The sequence below is a fragment of the Rhinatrema bivittatum genome, chromosome 11, assembly GCF_901001135.1.
Source record: "Rhinatrema bivittatum chromosome 11, aRhiBiv1.1, whole genome shotgun sequence".
NCBI classification, from domain to species: Eukaryota; Metazoa; Chordata; class Amphibia; order Gymnophiona; family Rhinatrematidae; genus Rhinatrema; species Rhinatrema bivittatum.
The window spans coordinates 16,013,666-16,029,586 of NC_042625.1; the positions used below are offsets into that span (position 1 = coordinate 16,013,666).

Sequence of the window (15,921 nt, forward strand, 5' to 3'; positions counted from 1 at the left end):
CGGCACAGGTGGCAGCCTTGCCGCCACTGAAGAGACCCCATGGTGAGGAGGCCCCATCCTCCAGCAGACTCAGAAGCCCTAGGCGTTCCCCACTGACGTTGGTGCCAGGCACCGAGTCTCGTCAGGGCTCCAAGGAAACTCTGGTGACACCTCGTCTCCCTCCATCAGTCCTGTTTTCGCCGGACTTCCAGGAGGAGTTGGACTGCAGGGTGCAGTGCTCCAAGCCTTACGAGGCATAGAACCGCCCCCAGCACCAGCCCCGGTAACGGAGCCCGTGCCATCTGATGCTCCTGCTTGATCATCTAGGCATCCTATTTGGTACCCTTCAGATGCAGCTGGTGCCCAGGGGTCCTTCAATTCCCCAACGGCCACCAGTGCCCTCCTTGGGAGTGATTCCCGTCATCAGGTCCTCAGAGGAGGAAGATATGCACCGCCTGGTGCTTTGGTCCCAAGGCCACAGTTCCCCGAGCCTGTGCCCAGGCCGTCAGCTCTCCCATGGCCATCGGCGCCCTCATTGCCACAGTGCTGCCGGTTTTAGTGCCCTCAGGACTCTGTGCCCAGGCCAAAGGTTTGGACAGGCCTCACCCACACAGGCCCCTTGGGGACGTAGGCGAGGAGGAGGGGGCCCGTACGATCCATGGGGAGATGACTCTTCTGAAGACTCTGGAGACCTCCTCTCGGAAACTTCGCTACCAGAGGAAAGGCGTCTGTCTCCCCCAGAGGGACCTCTCTTGTGGGGTTTGTCAAGGCCAGGGCTGAAGCCATCCCCTTCCAACTCCTCACTGAGGAGGATGCATGACATAAGTTGCTAGATGTTCTCCAGTTCGTCGATGCATCTAAGGAGATAGTGGCTGTTCCTATCCCCAATATCTTTAAAGATCTTCTCAGGATGTGTGAATACCCGATATCAATTTCTCCAGTAAATAGGAAGGCGGACGCCACCTACCTAGTGGTGGCCTACCTAGCAGGCCTTGGGTTTTGAGAAACGCCATCTCCCCCCCACCGATCTGTAGTGATGGAGTCTGCTCTCAAAAAGTCCAATTCCCACACCCATTCCTCCACCCCCCCCTGGGGCTCAGACATTAGGAGCTGGATGCCTTAGGTAGGAAGGTTTTTCAGGGTGCTACGCTGATCACCCCTATTGCCTCCTACCAGTTATACATGACCCTGTACAATCGGAACCTGTGGAAACCGGTCCAGAAGCTCTCAGAACGCCTGCCACAGCAGGAACAGGAGTTGTTCTCTGCTGTTGTACAACTGGGTCTGGAAGCTGGAAAACATGAGGTAAGATCCACCTACGATGTTTTTGAAACAATAGCCCGGGTGGCCGCCATGGGCATTGGTGCCCTTAGGATGGCCTGTCTTAGTGCTTCTGACCTTTGTCCAGAGGTCCAGGAGAAGTTGGCTGACCTCCCTTGTACCAGGAGAAAATCTTTTGGGAGATAAGGTTAGGGACACAGTAGCCCAGCTGAAGGATCACCATGAATCCCTTCAACAGCTATCCGCTAGTGCTTCTGACACATCTTCCTCTGCCAGGAAATCTTCTGACCAAGTTCCAGGAAGTCCTTTTATCGGCAGCAGAAGTAGTATCCTCCAGCATCCGGACTCATATGTCCCGTACTGGTTCCAGTGGTCACTTCCATCAACAGCGAACTCCCAGGCCCCAGCTATGGTGTTTTGACCGAAGGCAAGGGAGCATGGATCAGCACGTCATACCCCTAGTACACGATCCCCCAGTGGGAGGTAGACTTAGCTTCGCCCACCGCTGGCCGCACATCACAACGGACTGGTGGATCCTTGCCATTTTTCGCCAGGGGAATCATCTGAACTTCAGAGAAGCCCTGACAGATTTCCCCCATGTCCATCATGGGGTTTGTCTGTCCCACAGGATATACTTCTAACGGAGCTCTCTGCTCTTCTAGCGGCAGGAGTGGTAGAGTCTGTTCCCAGTCATCAGCAAGGGGGCAGGGGTTTTAGTCGAGGTATTTCCTGATACCGAAAAGAACTGGGAGCCTACACCCCATTCTTGATCTCAGGGTCTTGAACAAATTCCTCCACAGGGAAAAGTTCAAAACAATCTCTCTGGGCACTCTGATACTGCTCCTGAGGAGTGGTGACTGGCTTTGTTCCTTCAATCTTAGACGCCATTGCCCACATTGCCATCTTCCTGAGGCACAGGAAGTATCTCTGCTTTGTGGTCGGGCAGGGTACTGCCGTTTGGCTTGGCATCAGCTCCTCGAGTCTTCAAGTGCCTGGCAGTGGTTGCAGCGCACCTCAGACGAGGGGTATATGTGTTCCTCTACCTACATGACTAATTGGTCAAAAGCAAATCCCGCAAAGGAGCGTTCAGTGCTTTGACCCTTAACATGTAGATGCTGCACTCTCTGGGATTTGTCATCAACTACCCAAAGTCCAACCTCTGCCTATCTCCCCAGTTGGACTTTATAGGAGCCAGGCTGGACATGACTCAGCGAGGGTGTTTTTTGCCCCACGATCGAACTCTAGCCTTGTCCTCACTGGCAGCCTTGGTGTGTGGCAGCCAGCAGGTAACTGCTCATCTATTAATTTGATTGCTGGACCACATGGCTGCTTCTGTCCGTGTCACTCGCTTAGCCCACCTCTGCATGTGCAGAACACAATGGACTCTACAGTCACAGTGGCAGCAGGCATCCCAGGACCTTGGACCTCTGATCTCCATCTTGCAGCCCCTGAGCGTCTCCCTATCCTGGTGGGAGAATCTTTCCAATCTGGAACAGGGAGTTCCTTTCCAACCTGCACTGCCTCAAGTAGTTCTTACCACTGATGCCTCCTCCCACGGCTGGGGGGATGCATGTGGACAGCCTCCATACACAGGGGCACTGGACGTTTCAGGAATCTCTGTGCCAGATAAACTTCCTGGAGCTTTGGGTGATTCACTACGTTCTTTGGGCATTTCAGGATCGGCTGTCCCATAAAGCAGTCCTGATTCGGACAGACAATCAGGTAGCAATGTGGTTAATCAACAAGCAGGGAGGCATGGGATCATACCTCCTCTGTCAGGAGGCGGTGCAGATCAGGGCTTGGGCTCTGTTGCAGGGTATGTCCCTTCGAGTGACATACTTGGCTGGGATGTTCAGCGTACTGGCGGAACACCTGAGCTGCTCTTTCCAGCCGTACGAGTGGTCCTTAAATCCGGCAGTAGCAGCCTGGATTTTCTGCTTGTGGGGCACTCTGGATGTGGATCTCTTCGCACGCCCCCCCCCCCCCCCCTGCAATTGCAAAGTGAGTAACTTTTGTACCCTTTTCAGGACGGATGGACACCCAGCCTTTGCCCTCCATTGGGGCACAGGTCTCCTGTATGCATATCCTCCTATTCCACTTCTCATGAGGACTCTCCTGAAGCTCTGAGACCAGGGGACCATGATTCTACTAGCACCATACTGGCCCAGGAAAGTCTGGTTCCTTCTCCTTTGAGACCTGTCGATAAGGGCTCCCATCAGCCTGGGGACTGCGCCCGACCTGATAACTCAGGACCCTGGCATGCTGCACCATCCCAACCTCTGGGCGTTGTCCTTGATGGCTTGGATGTTGAGTTCCTAGTCCTTCAGCCCCTGATCCTGTCTGATAATGTGTCCCAGGTGCTGGTGGCCTCGAGGAAACCTTCCACCAGGAAATCTTATACATTGAAGTGGAAGTCGTTCTCAGTCTGGTGTAAGGAACAAGGCTTAGATCCATTCACTTGCCCAGTGCTAAGATTTCTGGACTACTTGTGGCACCTTTCTGAGACTGGGCTCAAAACCACCTCAGTCAGTCCATCTGAAGTGCGATCAGTGCTTACCATAATGGGGTTGCTGGCGCTTTATGTGAGACCTGCTTCAGCTGAAGCCTCCTCTGCGGCCTTCTGTTGTGTCATGGGATCTCAACATTGTATTGGCGCGGCTCCTGTGTTCTCCCATTGAGCCTATGCACCTCTGTGAGCTGAAATCCCTCACCTGGAAAGTCCTTTTCCTGGTGGTGTTCACTTCAGCTCATAGAGTAAGCGAGCTTCAGGCCTTGGTTACGTACCCGCCCTACACGAAATTCTTTCATGATCGTGTGGTTCTGTGTACGCATCCTAAGTTCCTTGCAAAGGTCATGTCTGATTTTCACATCGTATTGCCCACTTTCTTTCCCAGGTCCCATTCCCACCAAGGGGAACGGGCTCTACATATGTTGGATTGCAAGAGAGCTCTGGCCTTCTACTTAGAACGCTCAGCAGGCCATAGACAGTCCACCCAACTATTCATATCTTATGATAAGAATAGACTGGGGATTGCGGTGGGCAAACAGAGCTTATCCAACTGGCTAGTGGACTGCATCTCATTCTGCTAAGCGCACTCAGGCCTTCAACTAGAAGGCTGAGTTAAAGCTTACTCTGTGAGGATGATGGCGGCTTCGGTGGCCCACTTACGAGTGGTTTCCATTGTCGAAATCCGCAGGGCTGCAACATGGAGGTCCCTACACACGTTCACCATGCATTACTGTTTGGACAAGACTGTAGATTTGGCCAAGGGTTTAAGCCTGGAAGAGATTGTGTCCTACACAATCTCTTCCAGGCTTAAACCCAATTCTTCCTACCTAAGGTCCCTTGTTTGGAACTAGGCTATCTCCCTATTGCTGAACAGCACCGTAGATGTTGTTCCTGTTGGTACATTGTTCGGTACCTGTTGGTTTTGGTCATTGCCGGGAGCAGCCTGGAGCTTGGTATTCACCCATCTGTGAGGACTACTGTCTTGTTTGTCCTAGGAGAAAGCGCAGTTGCTTACTTGTAACAGGTATTCTCCTAGGACACCAGGATGTTAGTCCTCAGGAATCCCACCTGCCTCCCCGTGGAGTTGGGTTCTCCTTCCGGTTTGTGTTATCTTTTTCGCTAGTCTTTTTTTTCTATGTTACGAGACTGAAGGGGGACCTCGTGTGGACGTATGGATAGCAGCATGCTGGGCATGCTCACTGTGCTGGTCCACCTGATGTCACCCATCTGCAAGGACCAACATCCTGCTGTCCTAGGAGAGCACCTGTTACAGGTAAGCAACTGCGCTAACTACCTGCATTGATGCAAAATCTACATGTACTTTTTTCTCGCAGTCTATGCTCCAAGTTTGAAAGGGAAAAGTACACAAGAACCTTCACTTTAAAAATGGTCACCAGTTCAAATTATACACTATATCATTAGCAAGCAGAATTTTTGCTTGGAACGTGAGTAGATTTGAAAATGCCATCTGTACGTGTACTTTTTCCTGCTCTGATCTAAAGCCCCAGTATCACACCCTCGGGAATTTCTCTTCTTAATGTTTTCTCCTCCCCCCACCCACATAAATTCTTCTGAAACTTGCCCTCCTTAAAGAGCATCTGAACCTACAGAGGATTTAAAGCTTCCAGAAACATATACAGACTCTTTTGGAGTGGCACGGCACCAGCTTTGGTGCCCGACCTGAAAAACAGCTTTTCAGAGAGAACTGATGTTTTGAAGAGAAGAGGAAGTGGTTTCACTGAAGTCCCACAATGGATGAAAGAGGGAGTTTGTCCTCACAGTGGTCACACAGTGCCACCTCCTTCCCAGTCGTTCCCCCCCCCCCCCCCCCCCCCCCCCCAAGAACTACAAAAACAGTGTGAAAAAAAAAAAGTGGCTGTGAGGATTAGTTTATACTGTGCAGAGCTAGCATATAATTAGCTAATGTAATCAGGCTTAACATCTGTCTCTTCAAAGGTATTGAATAGGTTATTTTGCTTTGGAACATGCCGCAGTGGGAATCTGAACCTTTTGTTGAAAGAAAATTTTCAAAAAAGGAAGGGACATGGTCCCCCCCCCTCTTTTTTTGTTTTTTGTCCTCATCTACCTTACAAATTAGGTATCACATTTTCGGGAGGGGGCGGGTGGCCTCCTGCCAGTTGCTGCTGCTGCTTTTTAATTTTCAGCTGAATTGCAACCAGGGATGAGATCTGTAAGAGCCTTCCTTCATGACTATGTAGGGGTTTCCCCTCCTCCCCATCCAGCTAGCATAATCCCGTGTGCATTTTAGCAAGATGGTTCAGCAGCAACTATGTTAAACCATAAGAATTATTATGCCAGGCTGCTAACTTTTGTTTTTTGGGGGGTTTTTTGTACCGTTTGAAGTATCAGTTTTGAGGCGCGCTCTAGGTTTGGGTGTAAGGATGAGCAGACGTGTGCTCATGGCAGTTCTGTTAGCATATCCATGTTCTGTAAAGCCACTCTGGTCAAAGGAGATCCTGGGCTGTGCTTACAGCAGCATTGAAAATCAAAATTCAAGTTTTTACATCAGTATGTCACTAAACTTTATGATAGTAATGCTCAGCTGCTACCTGTCTTATGGTTTTTCACTCGTAGGACCTCCGTCCTTCCTTCTACTAATCAGCACATAACTGTTAGGAAACAGCCCATGAAAACTAATCGGTGAAAATATGCATCATGTTATATTAACCCTAAAATTCAAATGGGCAAGGGGAGGGATGGAGCTACCTATCATTTTACCTCATTTACAAATTTAAATATGTTCTGGGAATTTTGGTCTATTTAAAAAAAAAAAAAAAAAAATATCGGTAGCAGAGGGAAAAGGGCTAATTATAGCCTGTCTTGGACCTACCAAAAAATGTGAGTCCACTGAATAACTGTTTTGAAAAGGTTCCAAAAATATTTTTCGAAACACACAATTTTGAGTGAAAATATGGTGATTTCATATGCACACTACAGTCAAAACTTTCCTTGGCAGCAGGTGATATACACTGTTTAAACAAACAGTTATATGCTATAGAGCTTGTCCCCTGAAGAAGCCACTAAGGTGGTGAAACAAGGGTATTGTCATTGAGATAATGGGTTGTTCCTGGAATTGAGCATGTTATGGGGTTCTATTCACAGTGGTTATAGAAATCTTTTCACATTGCAAGAAATTTTATTTTGTTTTGATGAGCTTTTTTTGAGATTTGGTTTGCTTGCAGTAGTTGGTTTTTTTTTTTGTTTTTTTTAAACATTATGTAATTGTTTTTTGTCACCTACTGCCAAGGAAAGTTTTTTTTTGTTTTTTAATTTTTACTCTAAAGTCATATGCATATAAATATATATTTGAACATGTATGTTTGGGTTTTTTTTTCTTTTCAGGGGTAGAGTGGAAGAGTTGCATCATAACCGAAGGCTGAAAACACCCAGAATATCTCAGTATATCTCATGTGTGGAGAGGATCAAAACCAGAATGAGGGTTACAATGAGGAGGATGCTGTTGATGTTATGTCTCACTGTAGTGTTTGTGGTGGCCATGCATCTTGGCCAGCAAATGCTGGAATGCCAACAGATACTTGGCGATGAGTACAGCAGGCGAAATCGCAGGGTCATGAGGCCGGAGAATGAAGAGTTAGTAATGCTGGATGCCAATAATATTGAATACCGCTACAGCAAGAAAATGCCTCTAATTTTCATTGGCGGCGTACCAAGGAGTGGCACAACATTAATGAGAGCCATGTTGGACGCTCACCCGGATATCCGCTGCGGGGAGGAGACCCGCATTATTCCCAGAGTGTTGGCCATGCGCCATGCATGGTCCAAATCAGGGCGTGAAAAAATGCGTCTGGATGAAGCTGGGGTGACTGACCAGGTTTTGGACTCTGCAATTCAGGCATTTATATTGGAAATCATAGCCAAACATGGCGAGCCAGCCAGGTATTTATGTAACAAAGACCCTTTTACTCTAAAGTCCTCACTCTATCTTTCTAGATTATTTCCAAACTCCAAGTTTCTTTTGATGATTCGGGATGGGCGTGCTTCTGTGCACTCTATGATCACCAGGAAAGTTACAATAGCTGGTTTCGATTTGACCAGCTATCGAGATTGTCTTACCAAATGGAGCAAAGCGATCGAGAGCATGTATTCCCAGTGCTTGGAAATGGGACAGACCAAGTGCCTGCCCGTCTACTACGAACAGTTGGTATTGCATCCCCAGCTATCCATGCAGACTATTATGAATTTCTTGGACATTTCATGGGACGATGCAGTGCTGCATCACGAGGAGCTGATTGGGAAACCTGGAGGAGTATCACTATCCAAGTGAGTGTAACCTTTTTATTTTTTCTTTTCAGTAGAGCAGAGTAAAATCTATTTTTGTCATCCTTCATCAAAACTTGGTTTTGGGAGTGACTAGTATCCCATGTTTGTTTGGCATTGACTACTGAATTTGATGATTGGTCTGACTTAATTGGACCTCTTGTCACCTTTACGCACTCTCCCAGTGGTCTTAACACTACATCACTGACAACTTGTAGTGTTTTAAGAAATGTGCTTTTAATCACAGTAATTACTTCTGATGTATTTAAACCTCCTTCCTCATAGACCAGTGAACTTGGCTTCAGTGCTAGGCAAAATGGCAAAAGCTATTCTTGAAAACAAGAGTCCACGTGACTTTAGCATAGGGGAAGTCTTACCTTACAAATTAACAAATTAGATTTTTTTGAAGGTGTAAATAAACTTAAATTGTTGTATTAACTATTACTAAGTGGTCTATTTAAACTTGCTAGGAACAAGGCAGTAATTCAGGTTTCTGGATTGTTGACTTGCATTGTTAAGCGATATGAAATATTGCCAGTTTGTAAATGAAGAGGCAGCACTTTCCATATTAGATTCTTTCATCTAAGAAAGTTTGAGGATGTGGTCAACTGCTTGAAAAGAGTTCATTTGGGGGGGGGGGGCTGACCAGTCAGATGTCGAGAAATTCCCTCAGTTTATTCTGATCTATCTTGGGTATCTCATCGGAAGAGGTAATATCCTCATCTGCAGGAGCCAATCGCCAAGAGGCACAAATCAGCATCCCAAAGCTTACCACCATTTGAGCATCATAGAGGACCAGACTCCTTCATACTGCAGGTGGCTATGCTTATGCCTCAGAGAGCACAGGAGATCTGCTTCCAAGTCACGATCAGATGCTGAACAGACTTCCACTCCACACAGGGCAAAGCAACCGGTCATGCAGGGGAGGGCGGCCTCACAAACCATGACCCAGATATCACACATCCATAAAGACATTCTTCTCCTTGCTTGACACTGAGCAGCACTAGCCTCAATGGCCTAGTCCAACAGCAGAGGAGGAACTCTCATCCCTAGACCCTCTTTCATCCCCGGAGCCCATTTGACCAGAGCGGGGGCCAAGAACAAAGTGCATCACCAGAACCAGACGTTGACATTTTTTTCTCCACCAACTTCTCCAAGAAGCTCTTCTCACCCACCCTTTCCCCCGAGATTTCTTCAGAGCTGTCATCACCCCCGGAACATTTGACCTATTCAAAATTTGTTGACAAGATGGGGTAGGCCTTGAAAATAGAGACCAAGAAACTTCCTGATCAGAGGTTGGAAACATTGGGAGTTCTGAAAAACTTTGATGTCCCTTTGGAACCAATGGCATTGCCATCCCACTCTGTGTTTAGATACATTCCTGGATAAGACCTGGGAGACCCTGTACACAGGGCAAACAGTTTCATGGAAAATGGACCTAAAGTTCCAAATGTGCAAGGCTCATCACTATGGGGAAGTACAACTCCTTCAAATGTCAGTATTGGTGGAATCTGCGATGTGTAAGGCTAAGATGTCTTGTCTCCATTCCAATACACCTCCTGGAAGAGACAATAAGATCCTTGACAAGTTCAGTCAGAAAGTTTTTTTTTCAAAGGGGCGATGTTGAATGCCAGGATTCAGCACCATCAATTTTATGTTGCTCAATATTTATACGAATGCGTACAAGCCTTAAAACAATCTGTTCCAGGGGGTGTGGGTGATTGTTTCCCTCCCCCCTATAACCCTTGATAGACTGCACTTAAGAACCATATACAAAGCCTTTGAAACATCTGTACATACGAGCGCAGCTTCGATAGCAGCTAGAATAATAGCCTGGCTCCATGTAAGTATCATCAGGGAAGATGTCCATGGTAAGCTAGCGGACTTACCATGCAAAGGAGATAACCTGTTTGGAGACTATCTTAGGGAGGCTGTCTCCCAAATCAAAGATCAAAATGTAGCAGTTCTTTCCTCACTTCTCCAGCAGAGCAACTGGAATCATCGAGGCGCTGTTATGGTCAATTTAAGAAACCCTACTACCAGAGGCAACCTGACTGGCAAACTCCTTTCTTCAGATCATAACTTTACCAGGCTTACCAGCTGCCCAGGCAGCAAGGGATATAAAATCATTCCAGAGGACGCCTGAGGGGCCAACGGCCTCAGACAGGGCCCAGCCCAAAATCCACAGCAGAATTTTTGAAAGGGCCTAGACCACAACTACCACTCAAAGGGGGTAAGATAGCTCAGTTCTACCTCTCCTGGGAGTCCATCACCTCAGATTGTTGAGTTTTAAGCATCATTTGAAATGGCTACAAGCTGAATTTCAAGCAAATGCCTTCTAATGCTTATGCTATAATTCCAGTCCTGAATCAGTCACAAACTGCATTGTTACATCAGGAAGTGTAGTCGTTGCTCTATCAGATGGCTATACGTATTCTACCCCATTCGCAATGCTACAGGGAATTCTACTCCCAATACTTCCTCATACCAAAGAAATCAGGTGACCTGAGTCCGATCCTGGACCTTAGTTTTCTCAACCAGTTTGTTCGGAAAGAAAAGTTCAAGATGACCTTTCTCAAATCAATTCTGCCATTCCTCCAACCCAACAATTGGATGTGCTTACTGGATCTCACGAATGCATATTCCCACATCACGAAACACCAATCCTATTGGCGTTACCTCTGCTTCCAGGTCAATTCCCAGCATTACCAGTACAAGGTTCTCCCATTTTGGCCTGTCTGCCCCCAAGAGTTTTCACAAAATGCCTTGCCATAGCTGTGACCCATCTCCAGAAAAAGAGAATAAGGATTTTTCCCTACCTGGACGACTAATAGTGTCTCCGCATTCAGAAACACTGCAAGTACATCTAATGGACACAATTCTCTGTCTAGAAAATCTAGGCTTCATCATAAATTACGAAAAATAGAACCTCCCACCCTATGCAGATCCTACAGTTCATAGGAGCGAGGATAAAAACTGTAGCGTGCAAAACCTTTCTTCCAGAAGAGAGTTAAGTCCCTACGTTCCGTAGCACTTCACCTATATCAGCAATTCCAATCCTCTGCATGGGAAGTTCTAACATTGTTGGGGCATATGGCTGCAGCAGTTTACGTTCTCTTGTGCTTGTCTTCATATGTGTCGTCTACAGTGGGATCTCAGGTTCCAGTGGTCCCAGTTCTGACAACTAGCCTCCATTAAGGTGGCATTAACGAAGACTATGAAACTGGACATAACCTGGTGGACAGAGCACAATGCAAAACTATGCCGTCTTTGGTCAGTTTATCAGAGTCCCAGAAGGTATTCGCAAGATGCGTTCCTCATTCCCTGGATGGGAGGTCTTTTCTATGTGTGCCTTCAGATACCTCTAATATCTCGGACACTACAGAAGTGCATAGTAAACATAGATCTCATAATTGCTCCAGCTTGGCCAAGACAATGTGGTATGCTTTTATCTTGTTCACCTTTCTATTCTTCCTCAGATTCCCTTGGGGAACAGTGCAGACATCCTCCCACAGGAGGACGGTGCCCTGTTACATCCGATGCAATCCTCCTTCCATCTGACCCCTTGGAGGTTGAAAAGAGTGTATTAGACCATCTCCACTTATCTCTAGACATTCAAAACATCCTAGTCTCTGCTAGGAAACCATCAAGAGAGAGAGCTACACTAGAAAATGGTATAGATACCACAAAAGGTGCATGACAAGAGAAATCAATACTTTTTCCTGCAGCCCTGAACTCTTGTTATGCTATTTACATACATTATTTATTAGAGATGTGAATCGTGTGATCGATCATCTTAACGATCGATTTTGGCTGGGGGGGGGAGGGAATCTGATCGTCGCGGTTTTGTTTTTTTAAAAATCGTTTAAATTGGGGGAGGGCGGGAAAACCAGCACACTAAAACAACGCTAAAACCCACCCCGACCCTTTAAAATAAATCCCCCACCCTCCCGAACCCCCCCAAAATGTTTTAAATTACCTGGGGTCCAGTGGGGGGGGTCCCGGTGTGATCTTCCACTCTCGGGCCATGGCTGCGTTAATAGAAGTAGCGCCGGCGCCATTTTGGTTCCTGTCCCCCGACGTCACGAGCACAGGAGATCGCTCCGGGACCCCCGCTGGACCCCCAGGGACTTTTGGCCAGCTTGGGGGGCCTCCTGACCCCCACAAGACTTGCCAAAAGTCCAGCGGGGGTCCGGGAGTGACCTCCTGCACTCGTTGCCGTATTGCAAAATGGCGCCGGCCGTATTGCAAAATGGCGCCGGCAAATACGGCCATATGGCGCCGGCAATACGGCCGGCGCCATTTTGCAATACGGCAACGAGTGCAGGAGGTCGCTCCCGGACCCCCGCTGGACTTTTGGCAAGTCTTGTGGGGGTCAGGAGGCCCCCCCAAGCTGGCCAAAAGTCCCTGGGGGTCCAGCGGGGGTCCGGGAGCGATCTCCTGTGCTTGTGACGTCGGGGGACAGGAACCAAAATGGCGCCGGCGCCATTTCTATTAATGCAGCCGTGGCCCGAGAGTGGAAGATCACACCGGGACCCCCCCCACTGGACCCCAGGAATTTAAAACATTTTGGGGGGGTTCGGGAGGGTGGGGGATTTATTTTAAAGGGTCAGGGTGGGTTTTAGGGTTGTTTTTAGTGTGCCGGTTTTCCCCCCTCCCCCGATTTATGATTTTTGACGATAAATCGGGGGAATTCCTATTGTATCGCGCCTCTAACGATTTTTTACGATTTAAAATATATCGGACGATATTTTAAATCGTCAAAAAACGATTCACATCCCTATTATTTATATCAGGACTGGCAACGTCCTCCAACAGTTCATTTGAGCGCAATAGCGGCATACCCCACTCCTGAGGATGAGTTTGCCATTTCAATTCCTCTGATCTCTAAGTTCATGAAGGGGCTCTTTCACATCTATCCTCCAATCTCCAAGCCACTTATTCCATGGGTCTTGAATGTTCTTGAAAAGCTCATGTTCCCCCTCCCCCATTTGAACACATGGAGACAGTGGCTGTGAAGTACCTTACATGGAAAGTGGTGTTCCTGATTGCAGTAACTTCAGATAGGAGTCAGTGAACTACAAGCATTAATTCATTACCCTCCTTACTTGCAGTTTTACCATTACAAAGTCGTCATATGATCGCATCCATCCTTTTTACTGAATGTTGTATCAGTTCTTCATCTGAATCAAACAATTACTCTGCCTACATTCTTTCCCAAACTCATACTAACGATAGGGAAAAGTTACTGCATACATTGGATTGTAAAAGAGCATTGGCATGCAACTAAACGAACTTCTCAGCTATGTGTCATCTAACCCAAATGCACCAGGTCACCCGGCAGCAGAGAGAACTATAACAAATTGGATACCTCAGTGTATTCAGTTTTGCTACTCTTCACATTCTTCGCAGCTTATGGACTCAGTCAAGGCACATCAAATGAGAGCCACAGCAATATCTGTGGTGCACCTCTTCCATAGAAATCTGCAAAGAAGTGACTTGGTTGTCCATAAATATCTTTACATCTCATTACTGCCTCAAGCAGTAGTTTTGCGTAATACAGTTGGAGGTCAAAGCGGTCCACGCTCTGGGCAGGTTGCACGCAGATCAACTGCATTCACATCTCTGTAGTGACCAGGTAAACTATCTTTTCTGCATACATTAGCAACCCTGGACTGGGGTCTCCCAGAAAGCATAGCTAATTCAGTCTGCTTATCGATAGGGGAAAAAAGCAAGTTTGCTTACCATAAACAGTGTTTTCTGAAGATAGGGTGAATTCGCCATGCAGTCCCACCCTTCTCCCTGGACCACTGCTTTGCTGTAATAGCTTTAATATCAGCTGAAGAGAAGAAACAATCACGCGGAAAACTATTGCTCATAAGTGCAGAGCAATGCATACTAACAGAAAGCTCTGCCCTGTGCCGCTAGAGGACGTCACCCAGAAAGCATAGCTATCTGTCATAATGTCATAATGCCTCTATATTGCTCCATGGTGAGACCACACCTTGAATACTGTGTACAATTCTGGTCGCCGCATCTCAAAGATATAGTTGCGATGGAGAAGGTACAGAGAAGGGCAACCAAAATGATAAAGGGGATTGAACAGGTCCCCTATGAGGAAAGGCTGAAGAGGCCTCTGTTGGAAACAGGATGCTGGGCTTGATGGACCCCTTGGTCTGATTCAGCATGGCAATTTCTTATGTTCTTATCTCTAAGATTTAATCTCCTCCTTTCAGCTCCTAGTAATGCCCCAGCCCACATGTAACTGGTTGAGAAAGAGATTTGGGTCAAACCTTAGGACCTAGGGTTTGGATGAGGCTCTACCTTTTGGCTGGTAAATGCTATATATCTACACTCCTTCAAGAACAGTGTTATAAGATGCTTTATTGATGGTACCTCACATCTGAGAGACTCTACGATTTACCCACGTCTTTCACAATCTTGCTGGCGCCAGTGTGGACCGTTAGGATCTTTCTTACACATCTGGTGGCAATGCGATAAAATAACTGTCTTTTGGAAATTGGTGTTTGAATGGCTGGGGAAACTTTTTGATGCTCACTGCTCATCTGCCACAGCTTTGGCGTTTAGCTATCCTCTACCAGGGTTAACCAAACACCAGCAAGTGTGCAAATTTTTCATTGCTGGTAGGCTGGTTGTGGCTGCCCATTGAAAACCTGAACAGATGCCACCTTTCTCTCAGGTCCTAGATAATATGCACAGACTATAACTATTGTCCTCCTTAACTGCTGTTAAAAATGATTGCCTATCTTCATTCAATGCAATTTGGTCAGCCTATGTTAGGTACCTTTCCTGAGGGCTATGGAATTGTACAAATCATTTTTTTTTTTTTTTTTTTTTTTTAATAATGGATAAGGATTATTGATCACTTGGTTAAATATTTCATGGGGATGCTAATTTTGAGGAACAGAAATATTATTTGTAATATGAGCCCACACTTGTACAAGAATGTACTCCTTTTTTTTTTCTTTATCATCCTTTTAATAGTGATGTATCTTTAGTTCCCGAGGAGGGGAGGGGGGAACAAATACACAATATTTCTCTTATTGGATGTGTTGTGCAATTGGCAATTCAAAATGAGTCCGGATTATGTGGAAGATTAAAGAACAGTCTATTCAGATTACTACTGTGTATGTGAGAGGAGGAGGAAAAAACATTTCTCGCCATGTCTTGGGGGATTAGGTCACAGCTGAGTTTGAATCCAGATTTATTTCCCAGTTGAGTTGAATTTGATGGTTCAAGCCTTGTGCATGGTGGACATTTTGGTGCATTACTGAAATGATGTAGATTTTGGCACCTTTTCTTATTTGTTGCCCAAATAAAGTCCAGAGCATGAACAATTGCAAGAATACACACATGGATTGAGGTGTATTGACAAAGCTGTATGGTATTTCCAGATTTAAATGGTGAGGGAGTGAAATTTTTTTTTCTTTTTTTAAATTTCTAGCCTGGGTTGCTGTGAAGGAAGTGAACAGTGATGCTGTTGCTAGAACAGCACCCGACAAACTGCTGCATTCATTGCACTAACTGGTCCTGATAACTTATCTGCTATATGCAAATATCCCCTGCAGATTCATTGTGGATGTCCTGCAAATCAGATCTGTTGAGTGAGGCTTTATGCAACTGGATTGGGAAGCACAAAATTGACCAATTTGAGTTTTGCGAGAATCCTGGACTATAAGGTCTAGAGTTTGGGATGTTCTTTTATAAGGTCACGATGATATTCAACAACAAGCTTTGTGTGCTTTTCTCAAGGTATATCATATTGCTAACTAAGGCGCTTTTGGCATTTTGGGAACTGTACATCCTGGCCATCAAAACGGCAGAATAGTCTT

At 46.5% G+C, this 15,921-nt stretch overlaps 1 protein-coding gene across 1 annotated transcript in view; it reads left to right on the forward strand.

Annotated features, from left to right (window-relative positions):
• The window catches only part of TPST2 (tyrosylprotein sulfotransferase 2), a 201,340-nt gene that overhangs the window by 134,496 nt on the left and 50,923 nt on the right, over positions 1-15,921 (forward strand). The window contains exon 4 of the mRNA XM_029571546.1: positions 7,133-8,071. Coding sequence (XP_029427406.1) covers positions 7,224-8,071 — 848 coding nt within the window. The 5' untranslated portion in view covers positions 7,133-7,223. The remainder of the gene's footprint in view (positions 1-7,132; positions 8,072-15,921) is intronic.